Source organism: Pieris brassicae, chromosome 4 (genome assembly GCF_905147105.1).
Source record: "Pieris brassicae chromosome 4, ilPieBrab1.1, whole genome shotgun sequence".
Classification (NCBI taxonomy): domain Eukaryota; kingdom Metazoa; phylum Arthropoda; class Insecta; order Lepidoptera; family Pieridae; genus Pieris; species Pieris brassicae.
The window spans coordinates 16473572-16493470 of record NC_059668.1 but is presented as its reverse complement, the minus strand read 5'-3'; the positions used below and the strand labels follow the sequence as shown (position 1 = coordinate 16493470).

The window sequence follows — 19899 nt, the reverse complement described above, 5'->3', positions numbered from 1 at the left end:
ACTATAAAATTATTTTATATAAAACGGATACCAACTATGTTTTCATATTACTGGCAAATAATGGTATTAGCATGCTTAAGTACTGCATACATTGCACAATTACAGATTTAAAAGTATTTTATTAAAATTATAATACTATTGATAATAGCGCCACCTATTAAAGAGCTAGGATAGCAACTAACTACTGGTGTTTGCGGCTCCCGCCTGCCGAATGGCGGCACTTTTTGAGCATTAATACACTGTTGGGTAAAGTATAAAATGATAGAGAATCTGTAAAAATCAATTACAGTCACATGTTTACTTGACAATAAAATATATTGTAACATTTAGTACAGAGTTTAATAAATTATTAATATTAGACATATCACTATCGAAACTTAGTCACAATAATGACAAAATACAAGTGTCCTTCATTAATATTTATATTTACCATAGAATATTATGATCAACAACCAAATTTTAAGCAATTGTACTGTGATAATAAATTATACTTATGTAAAAATGTGAGCACCCTTTCGCAAATAAATATTATAAGTGATGTAATAAGTAAATGTGAATATGTGACTAAATATATTAACATTATAAAATACTTACAAATTTTAAATCTACATACATTGGCCGCTTACTTTTCGTTGGTAAATAATTACTACAATAAATATACAAAACAGTACAATAATGTTATGATATACATAATTTAGATCTAATATGTCATGATCCTATATGTCCCTAAATTCATATAATGCAATTACTAACACAGTCTACATATTACACATTTCTAGATTTAAATGAAATGACTTTAAAACACAACAAAAATGAGTATTCTAATTACTAATAAAAATATAATTTTTAATATATAGATTATTTTGAAAATATGAGATCACTATGATCATTAATAAGAAAGTGATACACAAATTGGGCTTTTTTCTTGTCAATGACCTGTTTGTTTATACGAGATTGAGGCTCTTGAATTAAATTTGGATTATCCCTTAAAAAAATTGCTCCAAAAAGGGTTGATAATGTCTTGGAATCTAGACCATTTTCAGCACTATGTTGTAAAGCTTCTTGTAAAAATTCACATAAGTAAAGAAAAACATTTTTTCTGAACTCAGGTAACTCCATAATAATTTGTTTACATTGTAAATAATTAGTGGATGCTCTGAGACACACGGATTGAAGATTATATGGAATGATAGGGTCTGCTGTACTTTCAAGTAACAGCAGGAGAGCTTCAGCAACAGAATGTATGCTACCAGGAATAGGATCAATTGACCCAGTATCTAGCCAATCTCGAATCTGTAATACTTCAGAATGTAAACCAGGTTGCTCAAACAAGTTTGGTTCTTTTAATCCATGTAAATAAATATGGTCCACTAAGAACCAAATTTCCTTTGGTATGGAATATGTTGACTGGTTTGACACACATTGATCTCTCTTACTTTCGAGTTCTACCAGCTTACCAACAGGCACCTCTTGTATAGGCATATTTAAATTAACTAAAACTTCTATTGAACACCCGAAACAACTTCTTTGGTATGTTCCATTTACTGTGATAAAGATGTCTTTGCCTCCATATAAATGCAAAACTAAAATGTCATATAATTGATCTGTCCCAGCATTCATTTTGCATGCAGATGTCTTATTAATTAATACTTTTAACTGGATTTCACAAGTTTCATCAGCACAAATACATTTTTTGTATGGTTCAACAATGAGCCATTCCTTACAGAAGTTTGCTTCGTCTAGTTTTTTTATAAATTCAAATTCCACAGGTAATTTTCCCGTATTTTTAATTGTGATGCTTCGTACTTGTAATTCTAAATACCTAACTGTACCAAAATCAACTTCAGTAACATCAACTTTTACTTGTGGAATAAGTTCATTTTCCAACTTATCCAATTGTTTTATGACTTCTTCATATATTTTCCTGTATTTTTCTTCATTCACTATTTTAATTTCAACACTAAAAATAGCGGAAACAGGTTTGTGGTCACTTATGTTTAAAGCTGGATGACTTCTATAATCTAATTGTTTAACATGATCTCCTTTCCAAAATATTCTATCACACCAGGCTGGGGCTCGATGTTTTTCACTGGAATCCCAGTTATCAGTCCCTGGGTCATATTTGTAGGTGGGTTTAAAAGCTATGAGACCCTCATGATAACCAGCAAAAACATTTTTGTTTTTATGCTGTTGTTTTAACTGATCCCATTCTAGAACAGGTCCAAAATTGTTTTCATTGACTAACTTCTTCACAGTAATTGGATCTAATTCAGTAATTCGATAGTTGAGGTCACCTAGCCAATATATTTGGTCATGATCTTTTATTGCCTTAGGTTGTTGATTTACTTGTGGAAACCGAGTTCTATTGCAGATATCCCTAAAATCTTGGTTTCTCCTCTCATATTCTTCTACATGAGCCGCTAGGTGGGAGTTTACAAAGCATAGAGACGTATTGTGCAAGTCAAATCTTATTGATACACCTCCCTTATTTCCCATTTTACCCATAATACCTGTTCCAACTGTGTCACAAACAATATTACGCACAAATGGATAATGTTTCTCTTTAATGAGGACAACTAGCATCATTCCAACAAGTCGTACTTTTTCTACCTTTATATATTTTGCTCGTTTGTCAACATAATTCAAAACTGCACAATACCACTCATCTTCCCTAAATGTTTGGTCAAAAAGAAAAGTTTCCTTAGACAGGTCAAGCTCTTGAAAACCAATAGCATATATATCTGGTGGTTCTTTGTCAATATTTAACCATCCTTTTAGTGGGATAATGGGAGACTTATCATTAACATTCCATGTACCACAAAAAACAGTAAACTGTTTTGTAAATGTGTACTCTGACTCCTTGTCACACATTTTCCGCTTTATTAAGCTCTCTCTGATAGCCACTGGAGCTGTGTTAGGCATATTAGAAATGCCACTTCTGGGAAGCACAATATTTTCGGCTATAAAATCTTCTTCATCTTTAATACTATACTTATTTAGCCAAACAAATTCTGGCTGTCTCGAAATCTTATTCACTGCTTCTATTCCTCTGAATAAATCGTCGACGAAATTATCAACGCGCGGAGTCATTTGGATTTCAAACTTAAACTTATTGTTACGAGATTGTAAATTCAGGTACAAGATTGCCTCGGGGTCCGAGGGCTTGTTATCTATTTCACATTTAAAACTGTTATCTATCGGTAATACAATTTCAATAGATAGGTCTGTAAAAGACTTCGGTGGGTAACACGAAGAAAATAAACAAAAAACAGCTTTCTCATCACCATATTCCACAATAGCAAGAAGTCTATCTCTTTTTACCCATTCTGGGTGGAGCACTTTAGCATCACACAGAAACGCTGTAACTCTTTCGCTGGATAGGAATTTCTCCTGCACGACTGACTTTATTTCCTCGTGATTCATATTTAATACATTAATTGGGACTCTTAGTTAAAAATCATTATCGCTGACAAAATAAATTAAGTTTTCCAACCAACTACATCTGTGGAAACGAGCGAACATATTGACATATCTGCTATAGTGGTGTCATCTTGTAAATGATGTTAAATTACAAATGCTAATTGTTCACGATAATCGATGATGAAAATGATCGGTTTTAAACGCTAATTTAATAATCTTAAAACTATATTTAAACTAATTATCATAAATTATTGAGCAAGATAAGACGTAAGAAATGTTTAGCAATATTAAATATTAAATTTTGCTCACTATCAAGTATCAATAGCCGATTTAGAGAGTGTCACTATCGAATGAATAATCAAATGAAAATATACTTATTCGAGAATCGATAAAAATATTCATACGTTTGGATTTTTTTGTGATACAATCGTTAGGGTTTATGTGTTCTGTGTTGTCAGTTGTCAAATCTAAATGGACAAAATTATTTATGCGCCCTGTGTTTCAAACAGTTACAATAATTTATTAAAATAAATATAATATCATATAGTTTTCTGCACGTTAAATTTAGTTATATTAAGTATAAAACAATGGCGGCAGCCCCAACTGACTGGCAATTAGAATGTATAGAATTAAAACAGCGAGGAGCATACTTGCTCCAAACTGGCCAGTGGTCGGATTGCACTTTTCTGGTGGGTTCCGAGCCTAATCAAGTGGTGATAGCTGGTCACAAGCTTATCTTGGCGATGGCATCTCCCGTGTTTGAGGCAATGTTCTATGGTGGCATGCCTGAAAGGAATGATCCAATACCAATCTTAGATGTTCAGATTGATGCATTCAAGGCCCTTTTAGAGTAAGTAGTTCCCTAAGCCACGTGTATATATTTACATTTAAAGATTATAATAGGAATAACATTTGCTTAACAATGTATTTTCCATGGTTTATTTAGTAACTTAAAAAGAGTTATTACAAATTATGTAGGACAACAGGTGACCTTATTGCTTACAAGCAATCGAAAGCTTAGGGTAAATGTGTATATAAATACTTTATTTTAATAATATATGGTATAAATGTAATAGTTATATATAATATTACAGGTATATTTACACAGGAAATATAAATTTGAGTTCATTTGATAAAGCTTGTGAGCTCTGCTATGGAGCTAAAAAATATATGCTGCCACACTTAGTTAAAGAATGCACCCGTTACCTCTGGTCTGATCTCTATCCAAAAAATGCTTGTAGAGCATATGAGTTTGCTCGGCTGTTTGATGAAAATGTTTTGATGGAAAAATGTTTGCAGGTAAAATATGAGGGCATTTAATCAGATTTTCTGGTTTAACATGTCTTTGTTTTATCAGCATTGTGTTACAATTTCAGATAATCAGTACAAATACCAAAGATGTCTTAAATGATAGCAGTTTTGAAGAAGTGGAATTGAATACAGTTATTACAGTCTTCTCACTGGATCACCTCAATATTGATTCAGAAATGGATCTATTTAATGCTGCTGTGAGGTGATTGCAAACTACTAAGTTTATGGGAAAGATTCATTGTCTAGACTTAATGCTAAGATGACTCCCATATCTCAAAATGTATAGGATTTGTTACATGGGAGTCATACTTAGTACTAAATCTTATCTCTGAACTTTACTGTAAGATATAATTTCTTATTAGAATAGCCTAATAATTTGCAAAGTTTCTAGTGTTTAAGCGTAAATGACTTGATAGTTCTGAATAAACAAAATTATTTTTATGAAGAGTTTTGAATGTTATAATTAATATTGTGTTGTCAACATTATAATTTATTAACATTTCATTAATACCATCTGTATAGTTTTCACTTTATGCATTATATTAAAAACAATTCAATATTTACCATAACTTAAAAATTATATTTATCAATAGTTCTAATAATAATTAATAGGTATTCAAAAGCTATGGATAAGCGACATGCTGAGCGGAGCAGTAGTCCTTCTACTGAGGGTCCCTCAGCTGAGGGTACATCTGAACAAAGAGAATCTGAAACTGCTCCCAAAAGTCCACCACCATCTACATCTAAGGATAATACACAGGTATTGCAGCAGATAGACACAAAAGTTAAAACAAAGCAAAGCAATAGTATTATGCTGAAAAATAAAAGAATAGGTCACTATAAAGCTCCTTCATATGTGGTATAGGTATTAGCTATTATTCAAAATCTTATTGATTGTTAAAGTGTGTTTATTGTCTTATGCTTAATTATTTTGGATTAGATAACCCACCCGTTCCTTTACTACCTTAAAAAGTGCTAAGTATCTACGCTAGGTAGTATTTTATACGAAATTTTAAAATGTATTTAATGCTTACTTCATTATGAATTGGTACCAGTTTATTGATTACACACTATCATAATTGAAAGATGAGCTGTAAAATTAGGTTGATACCTGATAAGTCTAACTGTCCTAAACTCATCAGAGTTACACTTATAGTTAGACTTTCATTTTATTATGCCGGCATAATAAATGTTATAGATCATTATAATAATTATACTTACTTACTTTAATAAACCAGATGCAGAAATGTGTCTGCCCCATGCTGCTATAGGGTAAAGTTGGTTCATTTTACTATCTGAGTCTTAGTTTTTTAATTGAATTACTTACAGGTGGTTAATGTTGAAAGCAGCGCTGAAAACAGTCCAGCTGCTGCAATGGAGGCATGTCGCTCCTGTGACAATCCGGACCATTCTGCTCAGCCCCCAGATAGCAAGAAGCCTAAAAGTATGATATATTAACCTCAAAGTCATTTCAGGCCCTCATTTATCTTACCAGGTCAAAATAGGAACTTTAAATTTCCCTTTATGTTACAAAACATACATTTTAAAATACATAAAAGTTTTTATTCTACAGTTCAGAATTTATTGAATTATTAACATTGTACCATTCACCATGTGCTTCAAAATCTATTTGTCTTTTTTTTTATTATAAACATGCAAATTAGGCATGGCCACAGATAATTAAATTTATAATTTTCCATATTGTGTAGTAATTGCAAGCTCTGCTTAGCAACCATTGAAAAATATAATAATGAGATATAGACTTAACCTAAAGGAATGTCAGAAAGTTGTGGAATAACCTTCCTTCCATAAACCTGGTGGTTATGCGCAATAGAATAGAATTCAATGTCTGTGTTCTATAATTTCAATATGCCACTATTACTTACTTTATATAAAAAAATTTTAATTCCGATATTCTGTGGAATGGATGTCAATGAAGAAGATAAGATAAATATCTACAGATATAATGTGTTTCCTATTCTAGCTTCTGAAAGCAAGCCAACCCTCCGCAGTGCTATTGAAAAGGTCAGATTTCTGACATTGTCTGCACAACAGTTTGCTGAGGGCCCGGCGAGATCCTCCCTTTTAACCGAGTCAGAGGCGTTCACAGTCCTTATGAATATTCTTTCAAACAACTCCGATGTCCCAATGCCAACTGGTTTTTCAACTTGTAGAAGTCCCAGGAAACAGCTGATTGGTTGTGGACCTTCATGTAATGTAAGTTTATATAGGCTGTACAGATGTCTGTATTAAGACCCAATACTATAATACGTATGGGGTTATATAAAAATAATAGTACTCAAAGCAAAACAAGCTACGGCAAAAAATTGAGACCACAATTTATATGAAGGCGTCAATAACAAAGATCAAATTCATCACTGATCTTTTGATAGTGCTGTTTATGCCTTATCCTTCTGTGCATACATGGAAGTAAAGAAACCAGTGTTGACCTAGTAGCGTATGTGAATCGCGGCTGTATACCATTGGATTTTTTTATATGTGCGCTAGAATTTGCTCCTATGGTGAAGGCAAACATCGTAAGGTAACCGGCATGTGTCAAACTGAAAAATCGATGACATGTGTCTGTCTGACACTGAATTATATGCTTGTCTATAATAATTTAAAAAATTTTCAAAGAACCTGATGCAATCTGAGGCCAAGATAGTGCAACATTTGTAGATCCACTGGATTATTATTATTACATAATTTGAATAAGACAGCTGGGATTTGAACGCGCGACCACCGCGCCATCAAGTTAATTTAGTATAAACGATCCTAAATTTATGATAATTCTTGCAGATGACAACATTTGTGGTCGACACTCCCAGTCCAGTTGCAGTAGAGCAAGTTTGGGACAACAGTCGTCCCGCTCCTTCAACAAATACCTGTCCCTCTTACCCAAGACCGACCCGCCATGAGAGTGAGTACTTTATTATTATCTTTTATTAAAATAAGAGTTCTCTCTTCCCTGTATTTTCTGTATTATGCTTGTATACTCATCTAAAATCATACTGAACCGGTTTTGATGAAACTGATTGTTTTCTTAGTTGAATATACTTGATTCAAAATATTAGCGTAAAATATAGCGTCATCGCGATACTATTTTGTTTCTGAGAAATTTGTGAACAAACATACATTTACTAAATTTACCGCATGTTATTTCTATAACAAGCGGCATTCTGCGGCAAGATGGCATTCTTGCCATAATACATACTGTCAACCTTTAGTCGGTTAGAAACATCTCCTCCTTTCTCATTGGCGTTAATAATCAGTCCCTCCGCCCATAGTTTTTTAGAACACTGAATATGGTATAAGGTAATAGAAAATCAAACTAAAGTTTTACATTCTACCCTCGCTTACATCACATAATGGCGTGTCCCCGTCTCTGGACGCTGTTGACCAACGAAAAATATCATAATTTTGTCTTACATTCCATCTGGTCTTACCAGGTCTATGGCCAGTCCTGGGTATGGTGGTCGACCACACAGAACGTCACAATTCTGACCTGCATAAGATCTACTGCCAACGCGCTGTAGTTCAGCAAACAGATTGCCTTAACACGAGTGTATTAGATTGCTCAGTTACCTTCATGGTTGATAAAAATATATGTCTGCTTGGCGTTCAGGTATGTTTATGTATTAATTGATGACTTACACAAAAGAAAAAAAAAAGAAATGAAAATGTGTACTTATTTAAGTAGTTAATACTGAAATATAATTACTATATCGAGCCTAACTCATCTGTCACCAGCAATACTGATTTTCAGTGAGCCCATTTTTTACATATAAAAACACACAGCGATAAAACATAATACTAATAAACAGTAAAAATCAGGTACCAACTCAAGCCCCGAGCGAGGAAAGCGCGGTAACGGGTAGCGGGGCGGGGGGCTATTCTGAGCTTCTGTACGCACATCTATTGGATGCGGACGGAGCACGATTGACGTATACGCACTACACCAGTCGCGTCCCATATCGACATTTACTCGACATCATGTTCAACCGACCCGTTTATATACAACGGAATAAGGTATTTATATTTACACACTACTAACTTGAGATCTGACCATTGATTATAATAGAATAATATTTGTCACTAAATTAAAATCAGTGTAAATAGGAAATGTTTTTACAATTTATTAGATTAACGGAAAAGGTTGCAAATTGCTTTAAAAAAATGCAAATTGTGTAAATATGTTTTACGTACTGCACATATGTATAAACTTCTTTAATTTACGCGAAAGCATAACATTATTATTTAGGCAGGTCGAAATTAATGGATGTAAATAATTTTAATTTTATATCAATTAAAGACATTTTATTTTAAAATAAAGTTTGGAACATATGAACAAACTTATATTCAGATAAAAATCAAGATTATTTTATTTATTTATTAATTGTTTACATTAACATAGACCTTAATTGCTAACACACATAATAGGATTATGTATATATGGTATATACAGTTAAAATCTGTTATAACGACATCGAAGGGACTACTTATATTTGGTCGTAAAAACCGATGACTTTGTTATTAAGACCTAATACATAGAATTCAGCCGTTACCTATGTATTTGGTCACTAACGGGTATGTTGTTCTAAACGTTGTCGTCGTAAACAGGTTTGACTGTATATAAATCGAGGCTTAAAATTGGATTTTCAATTGCAGGTGTACAAAGTAGGTATAGTATTTAATAAGGTGGGTTGGTATCCAATGGGCACGTGCGCACAGCAAGTAGCTGCGGAATCAGTCTTCTTCAACTTTGGCATTGGACAGAGCAGCGACTCTGTCCGCGATGGCCTTATCCGGTCAATAATATTCACATACTAAACCACTCTCTTAGATTTTACTTTTATAACGAGTGTGCATATAAACGCGATTTTATTACATTTTTTACTAAGCATCCCGGAAAAGCTAAAAATTCTCACTCTGACTAGATTGACATACATAACTTCGTATAAGATGTACAAACGATTAAGTAGTACTCAGAGTTGTTCATTAACCGATCCCATAACTAATAATATAAGTATAATGATGACATTGAGATTTTAAAATATACGTACCGTTCGGTTTTTTATTTTAAAAACACATATAATTTGATTTTGGAGATATTGAGCGACTAAAGCTGTGGATATTAGATATGTGAAATCCATTTATTTTTTCCCTAATTTGCAAAGGGCTATTCAGGTTAAGATTTGATTCGAGACTTAGCGCTAACGATGACTCGTATGTTAGAACATTTTATGACATAAGTCATGCTTAGCGCTAGGTCTCGAATCTGAATTATATATATATATATATTTTAGACAAAACTCTCTTTTATATTTAGATCTGTGAATGTACCACAGCTGTAACTGTAACTGTGACGAAATAATAGTAAAAAAATTTTGTGTTCTGGGAGATTTGTTTTAATAGCTTGGATTTTGCCTTACATTTACTGGTTAAGCAATTTACTTGTAATGAGCATTTGCGAATATTGTTTTATATTCTTACATTAAAGAAAAATAAACGAGAGTTTCAGCGAGAAATCTAGGGAAATAACTGTAGGTGTTTGCCGTTTGTTCGAGATGAATATTTGTGTGATGCGTATCGACAAAAGCGTTCGGTAGAAAGATCATCTGAATTTTCGCGATGTTTGGCTCTGTTCGTCGTTCAGTTTCACAAATTTCAAAATGACGAATGCTTGATGTTCTGTTACAAGTGAAGTGTATAATCTATCTAGTATATAGCACAACAAGTAAGATGCAAGGTAATGGATGCATAAGGTTAGAGATAAGACTACTCTAAATCTGATGGTTAGTGAATCAAATTATGTTTTACAAGCCATTTTATATTTAAGTATAAGTTTTCGTTAAAGATGTTTCAATTATTCATAGATAGCAGCAACATTACTTGCTGTACAATAATGCTATCACATTACTTTTTTAGATGTATGATATTACAAACATATATTATAACCGGAGCCGCCTTCACTATTTTGATTAATTTTTAGATCTCAATTATTTTTTTAAAACAACATATGATGCATCTTCATGTTCAACACATCAACTCAATGTTCGTGTGTTTTTGTGATTAAATATTTGTAAGAATAATGACGACTTAAACATGATTGTAATGTTTATTGGTATGAAATAAATATGGATTAATTTTATTTATTGAAAATATCCTTTCGCATAAATAAAATACAAAATATTTATAGCCTTGTAAGTTGTTAATAAAATGATTTATAGCATATGCATTTTTAAATATTTTTACGCTTTTAGAATAAAGTCGTAAAAGTGTTAGGCGAATTCCCAAGTTTATATACTTTATTTGAACTTAAACGTTGATTATTTTAAATATTCTAAAACGTAGTAACATTCTCAAGGTTTGCAATCTGGCTGTTTATATTTCATTGACAACATTGCCGACTACTATACTATCGTTGCCGACTTGTTATTGTTATGAATGAATTATGCTTTTACTTTTTTTTTATATTATGGCAATAGTTTTGACTGTATGCCAGTTTCAGTGCTTTTACTTTATAAATTAACGCATCGTCGCAAAGCTTTAGAAATCTTGAGATGCATTATTTCCTAATTCGACATTCTATACTATAAATTTAAGGATTAAAGTAATATATTTGAATTACAGTTGGCAACATTTCTACGTCATTATATGTCATTATACAGCTGTCAATATGTCAGATAGTGACTTTTGTCATGTTGGAAGTTGTGAGATCTAAGCCAGTTGTTTAGTTTGTAATAGTATTTTTATTCTAAATGTTTATTAAAATGTAATGGTCCTATAGTATTGTGTTTTAGTTAAGATAAAGTAAATGATTAATTATCAGCTTATAAAACTGTGGTGTGTGATAATTATCAAAAATGGCCCGAAACAGATGTGATGGGCTACTTGCAAAGGTTGATTTTCCTCTCTACACTCTTCAAACTCTTACGAATCGACATGTTATCGTGGCTGGTGGAGGAGGAGCTTCTAACACAGGCGTTGCAAATGGATTTGTAAGTATACGTCATATTAATGTAATAAAACTGATGAAACTAAAGTACCTATACGCGTCGTCAATTTTATAACAGCTTTATCGATTATAACAGCACACAAATCTTTTTTGTTTTCTCACCGAATTCAATTTGTAGGAAATATTTGAACTCTCGCACAATGGTAGTAAATTTGTGGCAGAAGAAGTGATGAGGCATGAGACTGGTCCAAATGTAGTGATGAACTTATCAGTTCGAAATATCCAGAACCGAACCTACTTAACGGCTGGTCAAGAGAGTCACTGCCAGCTGTACAAGGTGAATATTCGAATGGTGGATGCTGCTGAGATGAGAAGAGGGAGTTTTCGAGCAGAAAATGGTCTAGTTCGACGTCGTCGCCGCACTGTATCTGAAAATGATAATATTTCCAAAATGGATAATAATTGTAATACAACAGAAAAAAGAATATCATTTGAAATGAGGCCTGGTGATAGTGTGCAGACAGATTTTGGGTAATATATATAATAAAAGTACCTTCAGTACAATAAAAATAAATTATAAGTCCTATCTTAATATAATATCATTCCAGAGAGGATCCATTACAAAGAGTAGTTTCAATAAGTCCAATTGGCAATCTTATGGCAACAGGAGGTGTAGATGGCCTTGTTAGAGTATGGAGTTTTCCACAAATGCAATTGTTGTTTGAACTTCAGGGTCATACAAAAGAGGTAAATTACATACATTACATACATCCTATAAATGTTATTGAAACAATAAGTTATGTTTTCAAAAATATTACATAAAATAATAGAAATTGAATTATCTAATAATTATTTTTTGAAGAAAAATTTAATTTATGAAAAATTAAATGAGTTGCGTTGTTTTGCTTTAAATTATGAAATGAAATAAAATATAGAAATGTATGTAAACATTTTGTGCAAAAAATATCTTTTGTATCTTAATTTAATAGTTATAATATATTGTTAGTAATTAATAAAATAAAATGCTATTTGTGGTTTATACATATAAGTTGTCTTAATTTGTTTAAGCTGGATGACTTAGACTTTAGTCCATGTGGCAGTAAGCTGGTTAGCATTGCAAAAGATGGCTTTGCCCATGTCTGGAGCTCGGAAGCTAAGGCTGCACCTCTTTTGCAACTAACATGTCAACCACCCAATGGCACCAAGTTTCTTTTTAGGAGATGCAAGTAAGATGAATATAATTTGTGTGAACTGACCTTGATATTAGATGTGAAATGATCAACATCAATTAGTTTCAATGATATCCTTTAAAATCTTTAATTACTTTGATATAAACTATTAAATTTGTGATGTACAAAATCTTTATTGTTTTCAGTATTTGAGAAATTAATAATTTCATATAATAACATTTTGATTGTTATAGATTTGCAATGGTAGAAGATAAGCCAGGTCAACACAGAATGTTCACGATTGCTAACCCATTGTCACGGTCTGGCAAACAACGTGGCTTATTACAGTTATGGGAACCTGATAGTGGGGTTTTGCAAAAAAGTGTTGTGTGTAATGAAGCATTGTCTGCCTTAACCGTGAGAGATGATGGTCGATTTGTTGGATTGGGCACAATGTTTAGTGGATCTGTTGATATCTATATTGCATTTAGCTTGCAGGTAATGCAATAATGCAATTATCATGCAGCAATGTTTGATGATTAGGGAGCGTTCAAGTATTACGTCACGCAATGGAGATTCTTGATCCCCCCACCCCCGCAATGAAACGCACCGTAACGTTTTCTGTATCCAATAGTAAAACATTTCGTGACCACCCCCAAGTGTCTCTTTATACCTAAAACTTACCATTATGTGGTGTAACTAACGCGTAATTCAATCCCCGCTCCGCATCGTAACGTTTTACAAGAACTCCCCCCCTCGCCCCAAATTACGTTACGTAATACTTGAACGCTCCCTTAGTTATGATGTACCATCTTAGTACGATAGTATAATAACAGTTAATCAATAATTTTTTGATGATCGAAATTTCATAGATTAATGTTTTTTTAGCGTGTGTTGCACGTGAAGAGCGCGCACCGTATGTTTGTGACGGGTTTATCGTTCCTTCCCGTTCGCGGGTACGGTCCATCAATCACATCGCGCAGTGAGGCTGCGTTGCTCTCAATATCAGTGGACAATTGTCTCGTCGTGCACGCCCTGCCTGAACGCAGTAAGAAAATTATTGTTCTTATGAACTTATTTTTTTGTCTATATTAATAAGAAATAGTGTTTTACGACAAATACATTTTGGTGTTTAGTAGCTGTAGTTTACATATTTTTGTGAAGCTTAGGTTTTTTAGGCACTGATACTTTATTTATTGTTTTTTTTTTTTTTTATAAAATAGGGGGCAAACGGGCAGGAGGCTCACCTGATGTTAAGTGATACCGCCGCCCATGGACACTCTCAATGCCAGAGGGCTCGCGAGTGCGTTGCCGGCCTTTTAAGAATTTGTACGCTCTTTTCTTGAAGGACCCTAAGTCGAATTGGTTCGGAAATACTTCAGTGGGCAGCTGGTTCCACATAGCGGTGGTGCGCGGCAAAAATTGCCTTGAAAAACGCTCAGTCGTGGAACGTCGGACGTCGAGGTGATACGGGTGGAATTTTGTATTTTGCCTCGACGTCCGATGCTGAAACTCAGCTGCAGGTATTAATCCGAACAACTCCTCTGAACACTCCATGGTAAATGCGGTAGAAGATGCAGAGTGACCCCACATCTCTACGCAACGCCAAAGGATCGAGCCGCTCGGAGAGGGATTGGTCATCGACGATTCGAACCGCTCTTCGTTGGATACGGTCAAGTGGAAGGAGCTGGTACTGGGGAGCCCCCGCCCAGAGGTGAGAACAGTATTCCATGTGGGGCCGTATTTGCGCTTTATAGAGTTGCAAGCGGTGGCCCGGAGTGAAGTACCGTCTCGTCTTGCTGAGCACACCAAGCTTTTTGGAGGCTAATTTAGCCTTTCCCTCCAAATGACCGCGAAACTGAACGTCGTTCGATATGTCAACGCCAAGTATTCCGATGCTGGCTGTGGCTTCAAGAAGAGTGTTTTCGAAAAGAGGAGTAGCGACAAAGGGTATTTGTTTCGCGGAAAACGCGCAAACTTGTGTCTTCTTGGGGTTAAATTGGACTAGGTTTAGTCTACCCCAGTCCGAGACTCCACGTAAAAGACGACGACCACGACTTCAGACACAAGTTTGTTCCGGTACTCATCGACAACTGCCCGAGAAATACCTGCCCGGCCAGTGTAAAGAGTATCCCCAGTGCTGTCGTCCGCATAGCAATGAATGTTGCTAAGTTGCAACATGTCATTGATATGCAGAAGAAACAGGGTCGGGGACAGAACACAGCCTTGTGGGACCCCAGCATTCACGGGTTTAAGGTCGGAACATGCTCCGTCGACGACGACTCGGCTAGATCGGCTAGAAAGCTGGAGATCCAGTCGCATCATTTCTCAGGAAGCCCCAAGGCTGGAAGCTTCGAGAGCAGTGCTTTGTGCCACACCCGATCGAAGGCTTTCGCTATGTCCAAACTAACCGCTAGTGCCTCCCCCTTGGACTCAATTGCCTCTGCCCATCTGTGAGTAAGGTATACTAGAAGGTCACCAGCCGAACGACCACGACGAAAGCCGTACTGATAATCGCTAATCAGCTGGTCGCCCTCTAGATAACTCAAGAGCTGGCCATTAATAATGGATTCCATTATTTTGGAGAACAAGGAGGTTATTGCGATTGGGCGATAGTTGGATGGATCAGTGCGATCGCCTTTTTTAGGGATCGGATGTATCGAAGCGATCTTCCAGCACTTCGGGACAGTGCCGAGCGAGTACAGGTACCGGAAAAGGCGCGTCAGGACCGGAGCCAACTCAGGAGCACATGTACGCAGCACAATTGGAGGGATACCATCCGGCCCGCTCGACTTATGAATGTCCAAGGAAGATAGTGCTCTGCGAACAGCACGTTGCTGGAATGTGATTTCCGGCATTGAGTTATCACACCGCGAAATCGCCGGTGGTGATCTCCCCCGGTCATCCAAAGTCGAGTTGGACGCAAAGAGACAGCCCAAGAGGTCGGCCTTCTCCTTCGCAGTGTGGGCGAGCGAGTCATCCTCTCTGTGCAGCGGTGGTATCGATGGCTGACAAAAATTCCCTTGTACAGCTTTGGCGAGAGACCAGAAAGCTCGGGTCCCAGAAGGGAGTTGGGCCAATCTCTCGCCAAATCTGGCGATGTGCTCTGACTTTGCCTTAGCGATTTCCCGTTTGAAGGACCTGGAGGCTGAGTTATATGCTTTTTTATGTTCGCTGGTATTGGCATCACGAGATATCGCCGCCTCCGCCCATGCATTAAAGCATTCTCGCTTTCGACGCGATGCCGCCTTGCAAGAACGCTTAAACCAGGGCTGTGACCTGCCACCGATCGGCACCGCAGAGAATGGAATAAAAAGTTCCATGCCCTGCAGAACCACTTCGGCGACAGAGGCAGCGACGGAATCTGGAGCTTCCGACGAAAAGCACATAGGCCCCCAAGGGTAGGACGCAAAGAAAGACCGCATCCCATCCCAATCTGCTGACCGATAGTGCCAAATACGACGACAACCCGAAAAACGGGGCCGAGGAGGGCGCGTAGTAGGCACAGTACTCCGGACCACACAATGATCCGATGAACCCAATGGCGGGTCAACAGAGACTTGATAGGTCTCCGGATGTGAGGTCAGCAGAAGGTCCAACAAAGAGGGTTTATGACCATCCACATCTGGTATTCGCGTAATCGCAGGGACCATTTGTGACAGGTCGTAAGCTAAAGCAAAGTCGTGAAAGGATCTTCCCGCGTGATCGGTGGTTTCCGAACCGAGCCAATCGGCATGGTGAGCGTTAAAATCGCCAAGTATCACGATTTCAGCGGTAGGAACCCCTTCGAGCAGGGAATCTGTAGCCATTTGGATGTGCTCAATGAGTCGCTCAGTTTCGGTATTTCCGCTATGGGACCTATACAGGCATGCGTAGAATCGCGGATGATCATCGCTGTCTACGCGCAGCCAGAGGCTAGATAGGTCCCTTCCTTCAAGCGACCCGAGGCGACGAGAACAGATATCCTCTCTGACGTACACGCAAACTCCCGCCCGCGGCACAAATGAATGTTCCAATTTGTACCCCGGGTAGGAGAGGTAGGAAGTATCAGCCGGGGAGGATATCTGAGTCTCAGTAAGGAAGAATAGGGCCGGCTTCGCAGTTTCGAGGTGAAAGTGAACCGCGTTAAGATTAGAGTTGAGCCCCCTAACATTGGTAAAGTCCACTGAGAGCGTGGAAGGGGATGCCTTCGGTAAATTCTTCCGTTTGCCCCGAGATCGAAACCTATAGTTTTTAGCGCAGTTTTTGCCCACCCCAGAATACGAAGGGCAGCCTGTGCATCCACCACCGAATACTGATTGTTCCGATGATGGACGCTCAGAGGGGGATTCTCCACAGCGGAAACGTGTGGTACCCCCCTGGGGTAATCTCTGTTTAAACTGCATCTTCATATTCTGGGGGGGGGGGGGAATTGATGGGCTCCGGGAGTCTCACTCACCGCACGAAACGCGAGTACAATAAGATGAACCTATTGCATCACTTCACGCCGGTTTTCTGTGAGACAGTGGTACTGCCCCGGTCGTGCCTGCCCGATTGGCTGAAGCCCGAAAGCAACAGCATGGCACTCCCACTAGGAGCATGGCACTCCCACTAGGGGCATGGCACTCCCACTAGGTATTATTGGTAATCAAATCCACAATCAAGATGGGCACTTACCAGTAAGCCACGGCGTCAATGTTAATAGTTATTTATGACTATGAATGTGGAGCCTCCCGAAATTATATTTCGTGTAGTTCGATTTTTGTGGCATCGTATTTTTTTCCCTTTTGATCTAAAGTTGAACAAACTAAGATTTGTTTGATCGTATCAAAATTATTACATAAAAAAAACTACACAACTAACAATTTTGTACTTAATTTCAGGTACGATGCCCGCATGGTTGGCGATAATTTTAATAATCTTCGTATTATTCTGCACCTTTAGCGTATGTTCATATCTAGGTATATAATTCTTACCTAATTGTAAGTATGTGGGGATAGGCTAGGTAAAGGCAATCTGTACATCGCTCATTTAAGTTATCATATTATAAATAGAATCAAATAAACGAATTGCATATTTCAGTTAAATGTGGTTTTATTTCTCTACTATATAATAAAACAATACCACATAGTCGCGTTGGTAGGGCTTATGGAAGACATCAACTGAAATAAACTGTCAAACAGGCAAACCCTTTGAAAGGTAGTACACGAAATTCCCACTCCTTATCTGATTACTGACTCAATACGAATGCATCGCTATAGGTATATACTTTCCTACATTAACTTAAGCTATGGTTAATTGAAATGAAAAATAAAAAACTATATCTTACCTAACCTACATGGGTCTAAACAAACGACAATAAATATACCTAACCTATATTAACACCACTATCTATAATATAATTAGATGCAAGGCTTACATAGTTAAATAAAACATTTTTATTCCAGGTATTATTCTTTTATTACTTGTTCATTTTATTTCTATTCAAATTTACTAGTACCATATCATTATTCACTGAGTCACGTAAAATTTCTAAGAAATTCTTCTAATATTTTTGAAATCTCCACTAATTCGAATTTGTAGTATACATATACCAAGCAGTACTCTCCACACACCGCTGATAGATAATCCTGAACCGTAACGCTATTGTACCTCCACATGTAACAATTCCTCCTTAAAAATTCTTCTATTGCTTCAATAGGTTTACGTCCAAATTAATCAAAGAATTCCCCAACTCTTTCGACGTTTATATGAATAGCTACCCAACGAGACTCCGGCTGTGAATCAGGGTCAAGATTGCTTATCATAAGTGCGGGCACCTGAACATACACCAGCAATCGATTTGAAGGATATACGTTGCTCTGGAGGCTGGGATGAATTCTACGAAGACTCATTTGCACTTCTAGTGTGTTCATACATACGCGTTATTAATACGCGTTTACTCCCCTACTCTTTTTCTGACTACATTTCTTACTATCAATTCATATTTGTACCAATGAATTCGTTTAAACCCACATAATATGATCTCAATATAAGTCATGAGTCTATTTATAAAAAAAGTAATGAATGTAAATAAAAACCATGTCATATTCGTTTATATTATATTTTATTATTCTTAATATCACAATAATTACATAAGTGATTGCTTAACTACTATAATCCACACATACATTTCTGCTCTTATCTATTTCTATAATATTTAGAAAACTCCAATAATAGAAAACTCTGCGTAAACTACACAGTTAATTGTTTCAATCAATGCGCTCTCTAATCTTACTTCCACTCTTAAACTACCGTGGCGAACAAGGTTCCAATGAACATAGGAGTTAGCCGACAACTCAGGTGTTAAATCAAAAGCTAGTAAACAGTAACCGTTCGAATATTGCTCCCTCGAAATTCCATTACCTTCGTTAAGAAAATGTATACCGGTGCCTGAGTACAGGGTGTGGTATGCGCTACTAAATACATCGTTTGGAAATGATGGTTGTAACGATTTTGAAGGTATCTGTTGACCATCTATATGTATAGGCTAAATGAGCAAATACCAAAAATTTCAAAGTTGAAAGGATTTTTAACATAACTACCGTTAAATGCTGTATTATTGACAAAACCTAGGAACCTGTCCTAAAAATATATTGTTCAGTGTTTTACCCTGCACACCAGATGTAATGGTCAGGACTGTCACTTCACCTGTTATAGGATATTTAGCTGTAGTCGTGGCAAGAATTATTGATGAACTATTAGTATTGGTGGATTAATTTTTGCTCTGCATATTATTAATGTTGTATCTGTTATACAGATTTTGTACTTATTGTCTGCATTTTGTGACATGAGGTTAAATGTTTCTCTCGATCTAACTAATTTTATAGATAATTCGACTCCGCTAATGAGGAATTTATCTTGATTGAATATATCCCCATGTAAATGTCCAATAATTTCAACATCCTTACCATCATTCTCATAATCCTTACTTTGAAAGTTGTTGTCTTTTGTAAAAGACCTTATTTGCCTCATTAGTTTCATTTATTTTACCAGCTATATCGTCGTACCACAAACCACATG

General features: G+C 36.2%; 3 protein-coding genes across 3 annotated transcripts; 2 read left to right on the top strand and 1 right to left on the bottom strand.

Annotated features, from left to right (window-relative positions):
* Nucleotides 1-411: 411 nt before the first annotated feature.
* LOC123707985 (type II inositol 1,4,5-trisphosphate 5-phosphatase) lies at nt 412-3514 on the bottom strand. Its single transcript, XM_045658378.1, has one exon. It carries the CDS (start codon nt 3421-3423, stop codon nt 859-861), a length of 2565 nt encoding a protein of 854 aa, XP_045514334.1. The 5' UTR covers nt 3424-3514; the 3' UTR covers nt 412-858.
* Nucleotides 3515-3904: 390 nt separating this feature from the next.
* Nucleotides 3905-10023, top strand: LOC123708755. Its single transcript, XM_045659620.1, has 10 exons — nt 3905-4270; nt 4515-4719; nt 4797-4933; nt 5344-5491; nt 6061-6175; nt 6716-6948; nt 7531-7651; nt 8181-8356; nt 8566-8760; nt 9400-10023. The coding sequence occupies exons 1-10, from the start codon at nt 4008-4010 to the stop codon at nt 9559-9561; spliced, it is 1755 nt and encodes a 584-aa protein (XP_045515576.1). The 5' UTR covers nt 3905-4007; the 3' UTR covers nt 9562-10023.
* Nucleotides 10024-11413: 1390 nt separating this feature from the next.
* LOC123708913 (prolactin regulatory element-binding protein) lies at nt 11414-17931 on the top strand. The gene is made up of 7 exons (XM_045659922.1): nt 11414-11732; nt 11868-12220; nt 12298-12436; nt 12758-12915; nt 13113-13356; nt 13747-13906; nt 17721-17931. Exons 1-7 carry the CDS (start codon nt 11598-11600, stop codon nt 17804-17806), a joined length of 1275 nt encoding a protein of 424 aa, XP_045515878.1. The 5' UTR covers nt 11414-11597; the 3' UTR covers nt 17807-17931.
* Nucleotides 17932-19899: the final 1968 nt, after the last annotated feature.